Raw genomic sequence first — 17339 nt, 5'->3', positions numbered from 1 at the left:
ATATAATATGTACACCAGAGAGGAAGTCCATTATAATATGTACACCAGACAGGAAGTCCATTATAAGATGTACACCAGACAGGAAGTCCATTATAAGATTTACCCCAGACAGGAAGTCCATTATAAGATGCACACCAGACAGGAAGTCCAATATAAGATGTACACCAGACAGGAAGTGGGGCTAATAAAGACATCAATTCAAACAGCAGAAGAAAAGCATGAAGGACCATATGAAGGTAGCAAAATAACTTTATTTAACAATATGACTTAAAAATATTTTGATCATCGTAAACCCCTTTAAATTCAGACGCAGCTTTTAGGTAACATATCTATATGCTGTTCAGAAAAGGCAGTATTGTGACCTAGTAGGTAAAGGGTAGAGATGTGCCCCTTCCGCCCAACTCCTGATCTGCCCCCCCATAAATCTCCCCCACAGACTCCTCGGTGCCCATTCACCTCATATAGCAGAAGGTGCAGAGTGGTATACGGTACATATACTGTAAGAGGCACATTAGTGGGCAGTGAATAGGAATTGTAAATGACCTCCCTATAGTACTTCCCGGGCAGAGCGCAGACATAGGATTGCGGTGGTATAGGGTTAGCTGAAGTGGATAATGCTGTATGTAGGTGTGACTTGAGCTGATCACCCGCATAGGCATTTGTACTATACGTAGATTGGGATTAAGTACTTAAACGCACATCCTATACTGTCTTTAGTATCACATGGCGAGTAGCCAGTAAGTACTAAGTACAATGCTCATCCCATGATTGATAAAGATTCAGTGCTAGGCCTGACTGCTGAGTGACCTGTGCAGCTACTGATAGCTGCACAGTCCTCTCCCTTCTCCTGACGGACACCGATCAGTGAGATCAGCGCCCTGCAGGAGGATGTGATTCCCACATGTTAAAGCCCTGGGAACGTACCCAGAACGGAGCTCAAGAGCCTGCAGGACCTTCAGTGATGTCAAAGTCAGATACTGTAGATAGGGCCAATCTGTATTACAATGTGTGTATCTGTATGTATGTATGTATGTATGTATGTATGTATGTATGTAGCAGAGCTGTTTGTGTATGGTGATGTGGTATGTGTGTATGTATATTGATACAGCACTGTATGTGTCTGTGGGTATGTTTCTGTAGCAGAGCTGTGTGTGTGTTGATGTAGCAGAGCTGGGTGTGTAAGATGTAGCAGAGCTGGGTGTGTAAGATGTAGCAGAGCTGGGTGTGTAAGATGTAGCAGAGCTGGGTGTGTAAGATGTAGCAGAGCTGGGTGTGTAAGATGTATCAGAGCTGGGTGTGTAAGATGTAGCAGAGCTGGGTGTGTAAGATGTAGCAGAGCTGGGTGTGTAAGATGTAGCAGAGCTGGGTGTTTAAGATGTAGCAGAGCTGGGTGTATAAGATGTAGCAGAGCTTGGTGTGTAAGATGTAGCAGAGCTGTGTGTGTGTGTGTGTGTAAGATGTAGCAGAGCTGGGAGTGTAAGATGTAGAAGAGCTGGGTGTGTAAGATGTAGCAGAGCTGGGTGTGTAAGCTGTAGCAGAGCTGGGTGTGTAAGATGTAGCAGAGCTGGGTGTGTAAGATGTAGCAGAGCTGGGTGTATAAGATGTAGCAGAGTTGGGTGTGTAAGATGTAGCAGAGCTGGGTGTGTAAGATGTAGCAGAGCTGGGTGTGTAAGATGTAGCAGAGCTGGGTGTGTAAGATGTAGCAGAGCTGTGTGTGTAAGATGTAGCAGAGCTGGGTGTGTAAGATGTAGCAGAGCTGGGTGTGTAAGATGTAGCAGAGCTGGGTGTGTAAGATGTAGCAGAGCTGGGTGTGTAAGATGTAGCAGAGCTGGGTGTGTAAGATGTAGCAGAGCTGGGTGTGTAAGATGTAGCAGAGCTGGGTGTATAAGATGTAGCAGAGCTGGGTGTGTAAGATGTAGCAGAGTTGGGTGTGTAAGATGTAGAAGAGCTGGGTGTGTAAGATGTAGCAGAGCTGGGTGTGTAAGATATAACAGAGCTGGGTGTGTAAGATGTAGCAGAGCTGGGTGTGTAAGATGTAGCAGAGCTTGGTGTGTAAGATGTAGCAGAGCTGGGTGTGTAAGATGTAGCAGAGCTGGGTGTGTAAGATGTAGCAGAGCTGGGTGTGTAAGATGTAGCAGAGCTGGGTGTGTAAGATGTAGTAGAGCTTGGTGTGTAAGATGTAGCAGAGCTGGGTGTGTAAGATGTAGCAGAGCTGGGTGTGTAAGATGTAGCAGAGCTGGGTGTGTAAGATGTAGCAGAGCTGGGTGTGTAAGATGTAGCAGAGCTGGGTGTGTAAGATGTAGCAGAGCTGGGTGTGTAAGATGTAGCAGAGCTGGGTGTGTAAGATGTAGCAGAGCTGGGTGTGTAAGATGTAGCAGAGCTGGGTGTATAAGATGTAGCAGAGCTGGGTGTGTAAGATGTAGCAGAGTTGGGTGTGTAAGATGTAGAAGAGCTGGGTGTGTAAGATGTAGCAGAGCTGGGTGTGTAAGATGTAGCAGAGCTGGGTGTGTAAGATGTAGCAGAGCTGGGTGTGTAAGATGTAGCAGAGCTGGGTGTGTAAGATGTAGCAGAGCTGGGTGTGTAAGATGTAGCAGAGCTGGGTGTGTAAGATGTAGCAGAGCTGGGTGTGTAAGATGTAGTAGAGCTTGGTGTGTAAGATGTAGCAGAGCTGGGTGTGTAAGATGTAGCAGAGCTTGGTGTGTAAGATGTAGCAGAGCTGTGTGTGTGTGTAAGATGTAGCAGAGCTGGGTGTGTAAGATGTAGCAGAGCTGTGTGTGTGTGTAAGATGTAGCAGAGCTGGGTGTGTAAGATGTAGCAGAGCTGGGTGTGTAAGATGTAGCAGAGCTGTGTGTGTAAGATGTAGCAGAGCTGGGTGTGTAAGATGTAGCAGAGCTGGGTGTGTATTGTGCATGCAGCAGAGCTGTGTATGTGTGGGTATAAGGAACTGTCATGGAGAGTGTTAAAATGGCCCTGTCATTTCAATAAACCTTGACCCTTTCACTGCCTTAGACAATTAGGGAAGTTTAATTAGCATGAAGTGTTATGTGTTACGCCTAGTGCAGGGCCGGAGGGAGCGAGCCATGGCATACCTTGTTACCCTCTTTGTGTCATGCCCCGCCCCCTCAGTTTTGCCTGAAGAGTTCCTTTAATTTTAAAGCAAACGCTCCTTTCTGTGTTAGCAGAGAAATAACACGGCCATCCATCCCATGAGGCTGTGCGCTAGCTACACTGTATACAATATATACACAGATATACCGAGTCCTCGGGAGATTACAGCAGTGATTGTGCAAAGTCGACATGTGCAATTTATCTATACAAGAACAGGAGTGGAGAGGTCAGCTCTATAGTGCCCAGGAGCTAGACCATAAAACAGCGCCCCCTATTTGCCTAAAAAAAAAAATAACATGGAAGACAAGAGATTGACATATCACAATTGCCGTACATCAATGCGACCGGATCTGTGTGTGAAGACCCTGCTCCGCCATCAGTCTCTAGTCACAGAACTGGCACAGTCTTCACCAGAAACTCTTAAAGGGGTTATACACATTTAGAAAAACATAGCACTTTATTCCAGGAACAGCGCCACTCTTGTCCTCAGGTTCTGTGTGGTACTACAGCTCATTTTCATTCAAATGAATAGAGAAAAGATGTAATACCACTCACAACCTAAGGGCAGGGGTGGTGCTGTTTCTGGAAGACAGCAGCTGTATTTTCCTGATCCTGAATATTCCCTTTAACTCTTAGTCACAAGGAGTAAGGCAAGTTGTGGAATCATAAACTAACACAGGTCACATGATTAGTACAGACCTGAAATACTCGATCCCTCTATTCTCCCTCCTCATGTAATTCAGTCCTCATTGCCTTAAATACTCTGCCCTGCTGTCAGCTTCCCTTCTTCCCCTGTCACACACCACTATCACATACGGGGACAGGTCACTGACCCCATTAGAGCAGTACACTCCTTGTCTCAATGTTGGGGGTATAATTAAAATAAACCCACAATCAGCTGTACATTGTGCTTCTTAAAGGGCCCACACCACTTATTTGTCCAATAAATGGCTGATAATTCTATCACGTTTCAGCCATTGACTTACAGGGTGATTCCCTCCAATAGGTGGCAGTAGAGAGCAAGCTTTTCCTGTTGTTGGAGAACTACTTTGCATATTTTCCCAAGGAGCATTGCAGGTCCCTCAAGACTCCCCATGCCTTAGTGGTCACCTACCCCCCGACCCATATCCAAGAGCCATTACATTCGACTTCATTCAAATTTGGGTTCAGTATGAGTCAGATAGTATGCAGCATTCCCACATGTAATAATAATGCTATAATACACCGACATCCACCATGTGCAGGGTGACCGACTATGTACAGGCCGCACCGACTCCATTGTATAAAAGGCACCTGATCTTCAAGACCGGAGATATTAAAGAACGCCACGGCGGCAGCGGGATCTCCTGTCAAAACGCGGTGGAAGATTCTAGACTCTCTGTGTCCACATCTGTCTGTGACTTCCGGGACTCTGGTTGGGCAGTAAAGACTTTATCTACAATGTATATTTGGCATTCCAGGGGAATCTCATTCCTGTTTTGAAAAAAAAAGAAGAAAAGTCATTAAAAATGTATATTTTTAATTTTTTTATTCAATTTTTATTACTATTTTGCACTTAAATTGTGTTTTATTTCATACATCTACATTTGCATTCTATTTCAGTTCTTAGTGTGTGTGTGTGGTTGGGGTTACATTTGATCACATTTTTATTTATTTATTAATTAATTGATTTGGTTTTTTATCATGGAATAAAAATTATTCCAAAACTTTTTTTTTTTTAAATAGAACACACCTGAGTTTTAATATTTGTATGGTATTTTTAAGCTATGGGTATATTATAAATTATTATAGTTTAACTTTTTTTTTTTTTACTTAATTATTTTTATTTATTTTTTACTTTTTATCAAACTTTTTCAGCTTCAGCTAAACTTTTTTTTTAGTTTTATTTTAGCTATATGTTAACTTATGTATTTTATGTCTCTTTTTCTTTTAGTATTATTATTTTATTTTTTTTCCTTTTCACTAAATATTTGAACTTGAAATAAACATATTGGGGAAGATTCATTAAACTTGTGTTACCTGGCATACACCAGGAAGAAGGCGCAGATTCTCCCTGGAGTACGTCTGCCATAACCCCCGCTCTCCTGATGGGCAGGCAGGGGGTGTGTCTAGGCAGAGAGGAGGCGTGGCTTCCTCTTTAAACTCGTTATAGATGTCCCCCATTTATTATTTTATACATTTTTGATACAGGGAAACATAGACATATTAATAAGCATAAGTAGGAGGCGGCATACGAGCCGGTGGGCGGTGTACTGAAGGGCTGAGGCACGCCCCCAGTGCACTAAATAGACTAATTTGCATATTTTCTCTTTTAAAATACTGAAAAACGGCACCGTGGAGGAAGATAAGAAAACCAGCACCGGGATCGGGAATCTATCGGCAGTAACTCCAAATGACACCAACACTTTAAACTTTGCTTACTTTTTTTCTAAACTCTTCTCTTCACTTTCCACCCAACCTTCCAGTTTGAACCCAATCTGTCGGATTCAACGCTTTAGCGTTCCTGCAATTTGTTTTGACCTGCGTCCTATGTGTCTCTATAGATAATGTAGATTCAGAGCGAGGTCTCTTTCCATGTGGAATCTCACGGATAATAGACCTTATGTAATTTTTAAGAAGGATCACAGATGGTTTTTAAATAATCTAAAGCTGGCCTGAAGCTTAATTTTTATTTTTTTTTTAGATTTTTTATTTTTTATTTGAAATGTTCAGCTAGCGGAAAGCATTTTATTATAAAGAGACGGAAACACAGCACAACACAGTGGGGGCCCCTGGAGCGGTGGATGGAAGATTAACGTGGAGAAATATTAAAAGGCCTGCGATGATAACAAAGGCGGGATAAGACGTCTTTTCACTTGACTTGAGGAAAGTATGACTCTGAAATGGGTTATGGAGGCTTCTGTGCTATGAAAGGAGGATTCATAGGGAAAGAAAGAAAACCCTGGGAAAATAGGTCAGCACACAATGCCTAACTTTGTGAACAAATCCGCTGCAGAGATACAGCTCGTAAATTTTTCATAGCAAAAACAGAAGAAAAAAAAAGAATAAACAATATAAAAAAAAGAAAAAAAATAATAAATGCAACAAATAGTACACAGCCAACGGAAACTTATTTAAAGTGAATCTACCATCACAGGTAGTGGCATGGTCCTCTTTTCAAAACACTGCTGGGCTCCTGCCCTCGGCACCATTTTCTGCTTGGGTACCGGCCCAGTTTGGAGCAATGGGGGAAAGCCCCCCCGCATGTGACTATAGCCCCTCCCCTCTGTGATGCATCCCTATTTGATTCGTCACCGAGGAGGAGGGTTATCGTCACTAGAGATGATCGAACATCGGGAAATCTTAGGGTCGATCGAACTCGACCTTCTCGAACCTTCAGCATTTGATTCCCGCTGCCTTCCCGTTCCGTGGGGAAGGTGGAGACTGCTCGAGTACTGTCTGGAAAACAGGGATACAGCCTAGGTAATAGGCTGTGTCCCTGTTTTCCAGGCGGTACTTGGGCAGTCTCCACCTTCCCCACGGACCAGGAAGGCAGCGGGAATCAAATGCTGAAGGTTCGAGAAGGTCAAGTTCGATCGAACCTAAGATTTCCCGATGTTCGTTTATCTCTAATCATCACACCTGGGGGCACTGCGCATGCCTATGCTCAAGCAGCAAACGGCGTTAAACATGGGAACCTGGCAGCGTTGTGAAAAGGGCCACGCCACTGGGATTCCTGCACTGGTGCCGAACAGGTACTGCAAAAAAATGTTTAAGTATCTGTGATGGTATGTTTGCATCAGCAGGTTTCTGAATACGATCCTACTGATAATTCCCGGTAGCCGCTACCACCTCTATCCAGTGCTGCTCTTGTCCCAACGTTTTGAGAAATTTGATCTGGTAAAAAAATGTAAATGAGCTCCTTTGGTGCACTGGGGGCGTTCCTTGGCACCCCAGTGCTCCGTTCTGCCGCCGGGCCGCCTCCGATGCTCACGCTTACTGATAAATAAGCGGGGCGGTCTTCCATCATACTGGAATATGCATCAGTCAGGCAGAACGGTGCACTGGGAGGGCGAGGAACACCTCAGTGCACCTAAGGAGCTCACTTACATATTTTGATCAGGTCATATTAAAAAGAAAACGGTGGGACTTGATAGAGGCGCTGGATAGGAGGTAGGGGGCTACCGGGAACTATATAAAATAAATTTGGTTCTATATAGAAATGAATTCTATCCAAATTTGGATATATGTCAGGTCAATGCCAGGCTAAAGCCATTTTATTAGAAAGCCATTAGCATAGCTCGAGATCAGTTTTAACTAGATTTTCACCTAGGGCAGAGGGGCCAGTTGATGTATTATCCCTGTATTTTAATATTTTATGTTGGTTTCATACACAGCAGTGTTTTTTGGAAAACCAGAAGTGGATGCAACAGGAAAGAGAAGTACAAGTCCTCTCTTATATTTTCCATCCCATCTGAATACTCTTTTGGCTTTGGAACAAAACCGGCTGTGGTAGTTTTCCATAAGACTGGTGTGAGTGTAACCAGCATTAGCTAAGGCAGCGTGGCTACACCGTGAGTAAGGGGGCCCTGGGTTCAACACCAAAATGGAGTTTGTATGTTCTTGATGTGTTTGCATGGTCTTAAAAAACATACTGAATTTTGACTGGTTGGGCTCTGGGTGTTTAGACCCCGACGATCACTAGGTGCGATCTCTCCCAGTTCTGTGCCATGTGATGACAACAGACTGTGACTCTATGTCACTGTCTGGGTCGCACTGGCTGCAGGGAAAGAAGTGCTCAGGCACGTGCTTCTCTCATTCTAGGGATTGGTAATGTTTAGTGTTGAGCGGAGAGGCCGAACTGTTCGGATTCAGAAACCTTCTCCAAACCTGAACACTTGGAACTCAACTCCTCGCGACTCCAGAGGTTGGATGCCGCCCTAGGGAGTCCTGGAAAACATGGAACCCAAAAAGTTCAGCCTCTCCACTCAATACTAGATGTGATCTCAACACCCAGAACAAAACCAATCAAAACTTTTGCCATACAACTCAAAAATTTTAACTGACAGGTACACTTTAATTCACATTTTTCTTACATTTTTTACTCCCCTTTTTGTGGTACCACAAACAATGGATCTAGGGAAGGATTCATGTATATCTGGACTTCATCAATAGCAAACATGCTTTAGGGTATTAGGCACTGAATAAGACAATGCCATAATAAGACGCAACATCTGTATTAATGTAGAGGAACTAATCGGCTACAGTCATCTTTACACAAAATGGCCGCCTCCAACGTGCCAATATCATCCCTTTAAGTGATCACAATCAAAGAAAATGATGGCGCCTTATTACAGCAAAGTCCATTAAGAAAAAGAAAGTCACATGAGACTAAACCTCTCAGAGCTATTGGCGCTGGGACATGGGAAGGTGGGAGAGGCTTCCAGGCGAGAGAAGGAGGCACCGTGCAAGGAACAGGGCTGAATCTCTTCAGGACAAGCAGGCAAGAGGTTTCCGGGTGATTTAGCCAAGGGACTGCTTAGCGGGGACAGCTGTACAAAGGAGACAAATGACAATGAGAAGGAGGAAATGGAACAAGGTGCCGCACATTATATATATACTGGACAAGAAACAACAATAAAGCCCAAAAGGCCAAGAGGGGATGTCAACTCCAGAACTGTGCCTCCGGCCTGGTTCGGCCTTGGGTATTGTAACCAGCTCATAGCAAACAAGGGGGAAAACTTAAAGTCCATGTGGTTTCAGGTCACTTTTCAGGACGACCTGCTTTGTGTGTGTGTGTATATATATATATATATATATATATATATATATATATATATATGCACTGCTTATGGCCATTCTATCACTTTTACATGGAATGTTCACCAGTTTTCCTCACTTTAGGGTCCATCTCTGATGTTCAGTTGTCCCTCGGTTAGTGGGTATGTACTAGCTACTATGATGTCTCCATACACAGCACGCATAGAAAAGATGGGATCCTCCTCCCTTATATCTCCATAGCACACACAGAAGGGGACATCCTGTCCCCCCTATATCTCTATAGTACATAATCAGAAAAGGAGATCCTGTTCCTCTATATCTCTATAGCACATACAGAAGAGGAGATCCTGCCCTTTATATCTCTATAGCACACACAGAAGAGGATATCCTGCTCCCCTATATCTCTATAGCACACACAGAAGAGGATATCCTGCTCCCCTATATCTCTATAGCACATACAGAGGAGGAGATCCAGCTCCCCTATATCTCTATAGTACACACAGAAGAGGAGATCCTACCCCCTATATCTCTATAGTACACACAGAAGAGGAGATCCTGCTCCCCTATATCTCTATAGCACACACAGAAGAGGAGATCCCGCTCCCCTATATCTCTATAGCACACACAGAAGAGGATATCCTGCTCCCCTATATCTCGATAACACACACAGAAGAGGAGATCCTGCTCCCCTATATCTCTATAGCACACACAGAAGAGGAGATCCTGCCCTTTATATCTCTATAGCACACACAGAAGAGGAGATCCCGCTCCCCTATATCTCTATAGCACACACAGAAGAGGAGATCCCGCTCCCCTATATCTCTATAGCACACACAGAAGAGGATATCCTGCTCCACTATATCTCGATAGCACACACAGAAGAGGAGATTCTGCCCTTTATATCTCTATAGAACACACAGAAGAGGATATTCTGCTCCCCTATATCTCTATAGCACACACAGAAGAGGAGATCCTGCTCCCCTACATCTCTATAGCACACACAGAAGAGGAGATCCTGCCCTTTATATCTCTATAGCACACACAGAAGAGGATATCCTGCTCCCCTATATCTCTATAGCACACACAGAAGAGGAGATCCTGCTCCCCTATATCTCTATAGCACACACAGAAGAGGAGATCCTGCTCCCCTATATCTCTATAGCACACACAGAAGAGGAGATCCTGCTCCCCTATATCTCTATAGCACACACAGAAGAGGAGATCCTGCTCCCCTATATCTCTATAGCACACACAGAAGAGGAGGTGCTGCTCCCCTATCTCTCTATAGCACACACAGAAGAGGAGATCCTGCTCCCCTATCTCTCTATAGCACACACAGAAGAGGAGATCCCACCCCCTATATCTCTATAGCGCACACAGAAGAGGAGACCCTGCTCCCCTATATCTCTATAGTACACCATCAGAAGAGGAGATCCTGCTATGCTATATCTCTCTATAGCACACCCTCAGAGGACACAGCTAGCTAATATGATGTTTCCTATACACAGTATAAGACACAGGAGGAGATCCTGCCCCCTATATCTCTATAGTACAACCCTCAGAAGAGGAGGCTAGCTGCTGATGTTTACTATACACAGCATACACACAGAGGAGGCGATGTGCTTCCACACATCTCTCTAGTTCACCCTAAATGCAATAGCGGAATGGAGGACATTATACAGCAATACTGAGCAGGATGAGCTGCAAATTCAACACAAGAATGTAATATAACATTCACCAGACCATTTAGCATCTTGTCTTCCTCTGTCTCTCACCAGCTACCCCTTTTTTTCTTCCTCCGTAAACTTGTACAGGAAGTTGAAATCTTATCCATCCAGGGAGCGATCAGTCTCTGAGATGGATTTAAAGGAACTTATCAGCTTTAAACATCTGTTTTTCTTATATCATGTTATCTCTTCATCATAAAGTGAGTCTCCCCCTCTGGAGGACCTCTCCTGCCCTGCATTACACAGGCAACCCATTACTATAATCGGACACTGTGTAATACTTAATCCCTCCTGTTGGGGTGCTGTACAGAAAATGAGCACCTGCTGCCAGGTTTGCAGAGTAAGGCTATGTTCACACTACGTAAAAAACACGGCCATACTTCATAACAGCCGTATTTGTACAAATAACGGCCGTTGATTGCACAAATAGAATGTTTTTTACATAGTGTGAACCCGGCCTAAAGCTGATCACTGTTGGTCCAAGTAGAAGGACTTGTTGTAATCAGGTTATTGGGGTTGTCGGAAAAATCTATCTACAATAGTGATCCCATGTTTACATTTACTTAACCCCCCCATATCACCGTAAGCCTGCGGTTCCTTCTGCTCATTTAATGCATAGTGTGTGAATATGGGAACGTAGAGTCTTTGTTGGGAACAGCTAATTTCGCTTTACTGCCAAAAACATTGCTCTCTGGGGAATAAACCAGACACAGAATGATATCTTACACTGGGAGAGGCCTGGGAATAGTCTCATTCGGGGAAGCTAAAAAAAAATGATGAGGAGCGCAGTTTCCTGTCAATGATCCAACAAGAAATAATCTCATCTTATAAATATCTAAACAAGTAAATCATGAAATCCTTCACTGTACAACAACGCTGCAGACCAGGAGAAAAATGTTTTCCTCCTGTAGGTGGCAGCAGAGGTTTATAGTCTATTACATTGTGGGGGACGGGACGGGACTCTGCCATGTACCATATGTGTGTATATGAGATCACAGCTAAAAGTGTCGTCCTACATAATGCTTGTCTGTATAGGAGATGTAAGATATACAAAAATATAACTATTATAATACTGCTCCTATATACAAGAATATAACTACTATAATACTGCTCCTATATACAAGAATATAACTACTATAATACTGCTCCTATATACAAGAATATAACTACTATAATACCGCCCCTATATACAGGAATATAACTACTATAATACTGCTCCCTATATACAGGAATATAACTACTATAATACTGCCCCTATATACAACAATATAACTACTATAATACTGCTCCTATATACAAGAATATAACTACTATAATACTGCTCCTATATACAAGAATATAACTACTATAATACTGCTCCTATATACAAGAATATAACTACTATAATACCGCCCCTATATACAGGAATATAACTACTATAATACTGCTCCCTATATACAGGAATATAACTACTATAATACTGCCCCTATATACAACAATATAACTACTATAATACTGCTCCTATATACAAGAATATAACTACTATAATACTGCTCCTATATACAAGAATATAACTACTATAATACTGCTCCTATATACAAGAATATAACTACTATAATACTGCTCCTATATACAAGAATATAACTACTATAATACTGCCCCTATATACAAGAATATAACTACTATAATACTGCTCCTATATACAAGAATATAACTACTATAATACTGCCCCTATATACAAGAATATAACTACTATAATACTGCCCCTATATACAAGAATATAACTACTATAATACTGCCCCTATATACAAGAATATAACTACTATAACACTGCTCCTATATACAGGAATATAACTACTATAATACTGCTCCTATATACTGGAATATAACTACTATAATACTGCTCCTATATACAAGAATATAACTACTATAATACTGCTCCTATATACAGGAATATAACTACTATAATACTGCTCCTATATACAGGAATATAACTACTATAATACTGCTCCTATATACAAGAATATAACTACTATAATACTGCTCCTATATACAGGAATATAACTACTATAATACTGCTATATACAGGAATATAACTACTATAATACTGCCTCCTATATACAGGAATATAACTACTACAATACTGCTTCTATATACAAGAATATAACTACTATAATACTGCTATATACAGGAATATAACTACTATAATACTGCTATATACAGGAATATAACTACTACAATACTGCCACTGTATATAATAAATACTTTGTATGACTGTCTGAAATGACACAGCTGGGACGTTTCTCGCTCTCAGTTCTACATGACGGAATGGATACTGTAATATAATACTGTAATATAAACACTTGGGTTACTCCGGGAGCACGTATACATCTGGACGGCCCTATATATAGACATTTATTAGCAAATTCCTGCTTCCCCGCTGAGTCGTACTTCCCGTTCTATAGTTTGCTGTAATTGTTCACAAAATGTGGAAAATTGAAGAAAATCAAGCAATAAAAACCCCAAAAACCTAAACTCAGCAGTTAGTTACTCGAGTGCTAGATTTAATATTAAAAGTAATCAGTTCTATTGTTTTATGCTTGTGACTAGAATATGTCTGCAGGGTCGGAATACACAGGGTTAATTTTTAAAGGGGTACTAGAAAAAAAAGGAAAAGGCTGCAGACGTATACAGGAGTGCTAACCTGCCTGCCCTAGTTCTGAAACCGCCAAGATTAGTTCTGTGTGTCTGTGCGACTCTTCCTATGGGGATGATGATGTCATTTTAAGGGGCAGAGCAGAGTAGGTGACATCACTCAGGGAGTGGGACTAGAGCTCAGAGACAAAGTCCTTCCAAGCCTCCTGAGACAGCAGAGAATGAAGTGTAGTCTCGGTAGAGAGGGAGGAACTGGAGACAATACACATTGTGCAGTTGTTTCATTTACCACTTCCTCTCGGGCATAAATCAATCAAAAGCACAATGAAGCCAGGACTATTAGTGATAAAATTATATTAGGCCCCCTTCACACTTCCTGATAGGTTTCCTGATCCATAGGGTTCTATGGGGCATGGACATCTTTCAGAATTTTTCGATAAGGGTGTCCATGCCAGAAAATAGGCCCGGAGTGTCATGACTGTGCCTGTTCGGATCTCAGCTTGGTTCATGTTTTGCGTTTGAATTATATGTTTTTGCATTTGTCTGGGCTCCATCTGAACTCTGTCCTACTCCGTCTGCTCAGCTGATTGATTTATCTGCCACACCCGTCTGTTCCCTGCTGAGCTCCTTCTGGCCACTTCGCAGTTAACCTATGTTTTGTCTAGGTGATTGACATCTTCTCTTCCCACTTACTCTTGCTTGGTTCTGGACCTCTGTTCCAATCACGTGCTGGACTGTGCCCCTGTCCTCCTATGTATACTTCCCCAGTCTGTTAACCTTTTGCCAGCTATTAGTCTTTCTTTGTAAATGGTGTTAGCATGTCATGTGTTCTTCTTTCTGCTATTTCTGGTTCCCTGACTTCCTTGTGTTTTTTTTTTCGCTTTGTCTCTGTTGCGTGTTTCACATTGTCGCAGGACCGTCTCTGTGATTGTCCGCAGTCAATTTGGACTGATCGAGACAAGTAGGCAGGGACGAGTTAAAGGACACCTCAGTTGAAAAGCTTTTTCCCAGTAATTGAAACACATTACAAAGTTATATAACTCTGTAATATGTGTCAATCACCTATCTGCCCCCCTTCCTTATCTTTTCCCCCCTACACAGGAAGTGAAGTAAACTCATTCTTACCTAATGACTGTTGACCCCAGGGCTTCTCTGTGGCAGCCATTTTGTGACAATAACATCATCAAGAGGGAGGCGGGTCTAAGTCCTGTTAGGCCAGCCTCCCTTTGTCAGCTGACTCAGGTTGCTCAGCTCTGATTGGCTGAGCAAGCTGTAAGCCATGTAACAGTTTTACAGAGTCAGTTAGACATCACAGGAGACAAAGTGCATCATGGGAAAGCCCGAACCAGGAAGTGAAGAAAAAATGAAGACACCAACTGGAGCTTCAGTTCAGTTTTTTTTTTTTTTTTTTATCAGCGTTGGAGTTGTCCTTTAAGGGTACACTGTCTGTGTCCACCCATCCCACCCCAAGCTAAATTCTACCTGCGGTTGTGATATGAAAATTATAAGACGTGTAGTATACTTGTCCAGAACGAATGCCCCATAGAACCTTATGGGGGCACCTGGAATTTAGGACAGCTACAGAGGCACATCCGGAAACTGTACAGCCCGGGGCAGAACCAGCACTAGGGCATGTACTGCTGGGTGTTGGCGCTGGCCCTTTAATTGTACACACTCCTAATCAAGAGCATTTACAGTTTAATGTTTTGTTGTGTGTGACAGGGCCGGGAGCCTCCTTTTCTGTCAATCACTCTTCTAGCTGGAGGCAGCCTTATTTCTCCGGCCACAAGAGGCTTCTCTCTCCCCATCTTCCATTATTGTGAAGCATGGGTAACGTCACTCATGTGCTTGCAAAGCCAGAAAACGGAGGGGAAAGCTGGAGGAGCAGCCATGCGGCAGGTAAGTACGTTTTTTTTTTTTGCACAGGAGCCTTATACACAAAACGGTAAGAACTTTTTTTTCAAAAAAACTTTGCGACTACTTGGAAAGTTTCTTTTTTTGCCATGGAAACATGGAAAAAAGACAGCCGTCTGATACCTTTACACGGTCCGATATGTTATATGGACAGGGACCCCTGAACATCACCCTCCAGCCAAAGAGACCAGGCGCTACTATATAACTACTTTAGTGAGTGAGTCCCTGTGCTTGTAAGGAACAATGTGTCAATGTGGACCAGTCCTTTAAGACAACAAGTGTTAGCTACATTCACTGTCACCTGCGATATGGCGGCCGGAGAACCGGATTTGCTCTCTCCATCTGATCTTGGCTCTTGATCTGGAGGAAACAGGAACGCCGGACTCGGGCTGGAGTGACGCTGTCTCCTCATGAACGGGAAGACTCTGCAATAGTATCAGAAGGAAGTAAGACGAGACGTCTCTGGGGTCTCCGGACAGAACACAGTCGTATCAAATGGAGACTGCCATGTATCCTTAAAGCGGCCGTCCAGTATTCATTATATATGGTATTTTATAGGAAAGTAGATCAGAGAGTTGTAGACCAGAAAGTGCCAGAGATTTGTAATTTACTTCTATTAAAAAAATCTCAAGTCTTCCAGTACTTATCAGCTGCTGTATATCCTGCAGGAAGTGATGTATTCTCTTCAGTCTGGAGAGCAAGGGAGGTTTTCTATGGGGATTTGCTGTTGTTTTAGACAGTTCCTGATATGGACAGAGGAGGCAGCAGAGAGCACTGTGTCAGACTGGAAAGAATACACCACTTCCCGCAGGACATACAGCGGCTGATAAGTACTGGAAGACTGGATATTTTTTTAATAGAAGTAAACTACAAATCTCTGGCACTTTCTGCACCAGTTGATTTAAAAGAAGTTTTTTTTTTTGTGAACAACGCCTTTAAAGTGTCACTGTCATTTTCCAAAAACTTTTGACACGTCTCTATGACAGTTTTATACGGACATGGAGAGAAAGGAGCGCTGCACCTCACACCTATGGCTAACACCAATGCCACTCGGCTATATTTAACCCCCGCTCTGAACGGCACCGTTAATAAAAAATCCCCTCCCCTAATAAAAGTCCAAATCACCCCCCTTTTCCTATTTTATAAATATAAATTAATAAATAAACAAATAAATAAACATGTTTGCTATCGCCGCGTGCGTAATCACCCGAACTATTAATTAATCACATTCCTGATCTCGCAAGGTAAACGGCGTCAGCACCAAAAAATTCCAAAGTGCAAAATTGCGCATTTTTGGTCGCATCAAATCCAGAAAAAATTTAATAAAAAGTCGTATATGCGCAATTAAGGTACCGATAGAAAGAACACATCATGGCGCAAAAAATGACACCTCACACAGCCCCATAGGCCAAAGGATAAAAGCGCTATAAGCCTGGGAATGGAGCGATTTTAAGGAACGTATATTTGTCAACAATGGTTTGAATTTTTTAACCCTTTAAGGATGGGGCCATTTTTCGTTTTTGCGTTTTCGGTTTTTCCTACTCGTGTTTAAAAGGCCATAGCACTTGCATTTTTCCACCTAGAAACCCACATGAGCCCTTATCCTTATTTTATGTGTCACTAATTGTACTTTGCAATGACAGGCTGAATTTTTGCATAAAGTACACTGCGAAACCAGAAAAAAATTCTAAGTGTGGTGAAATTGAACAAAAAAAATGCATTTCTTTTATTTGGGGGGTTTGTGTTTTTACGCCATTCGCCCTGGGGTAAAAATGACTATATATGTTATGTTATATATGTTCCTCAAGTCATTACGATTAAAACGATATATAACATGTATAACTTATATTGTATCTGATGGCCTGTAAAAAATTCAAACCATTGTTAACAAATATACGTCCCTTAAAATCGCTCCATTCCCAGGCTTATAGCGCTTTTATCCTTTAGTCTATGGGGCTGTGTGAGGTGTCATTTTTTGCGCCATGATGTGTTCTTTCTATCGGTACCTTGATTGCGCATATACGACTTTTTGATCGCTTTTTATTACATTTTTTCTGGATTTGATGCGACCAAAAATGCGCAATTTTGCACTTTGGGATTTTTTTGCGCTTACGCCGTTTACCGTGCGAGATCAGGAATGTGATTAATTAATAGTTCAGGCGATTACGCACGCGGCGATAGCAAACATGTTTATTT

General features: G+C 42.3%; 1 protein-coding gene across 1 annotated transcript in view; it reads right to left on the bottom strand.

Annotated features, from left to right (window-relative positions):
* Window positions 1-3704: 3704 nt before the first annotated feature.
* The window catches only part of RGS11 (regulator of G protein signaling 11), a 94207-nt gene continuing 80572 nt past the window's right edge, over window positions 3705-17339 (bottom strand). Inside the window, exons 18-20 of the mRNA XM_069984284.1 lie at window positions 15445-15568; window positions 8485-8639; window positions 3705-4581 (exon numbers count right to left, since the gene is read on the bottom strand). Of these exons, the coding sequence (XP_069840385.1) occupies window positions 4458-4581; window positions 8485-8639; window positions 15445-15568 (403 nt within the window). The 3' untranslated portion in view covers window positions 3705-4457. The remainder of the gene's footprint in view (window positions 4582-8484; window positions 8640-15444; window positions 15569-17339) is intronic.

Source organism: Dendropsophus ebraccatus, chromosome 9 (genome assembly GCF_027789765.1).
Source record: "Dendropsophus ebraccatus isolate aDenEbr1 chromosome 9, aDenEbr1.pat, whole genome shotgun sequence".
NCBI classification, from domain to species: Eukaryota; Metazoa; Chordata; class Amphibia; order Anura; family Hylidae; genus Dendropsophus; species Dendropsophus ebraccatus.
This window is presented reverse-complemented; position numbering and strand designations above follow the sequence as displayed.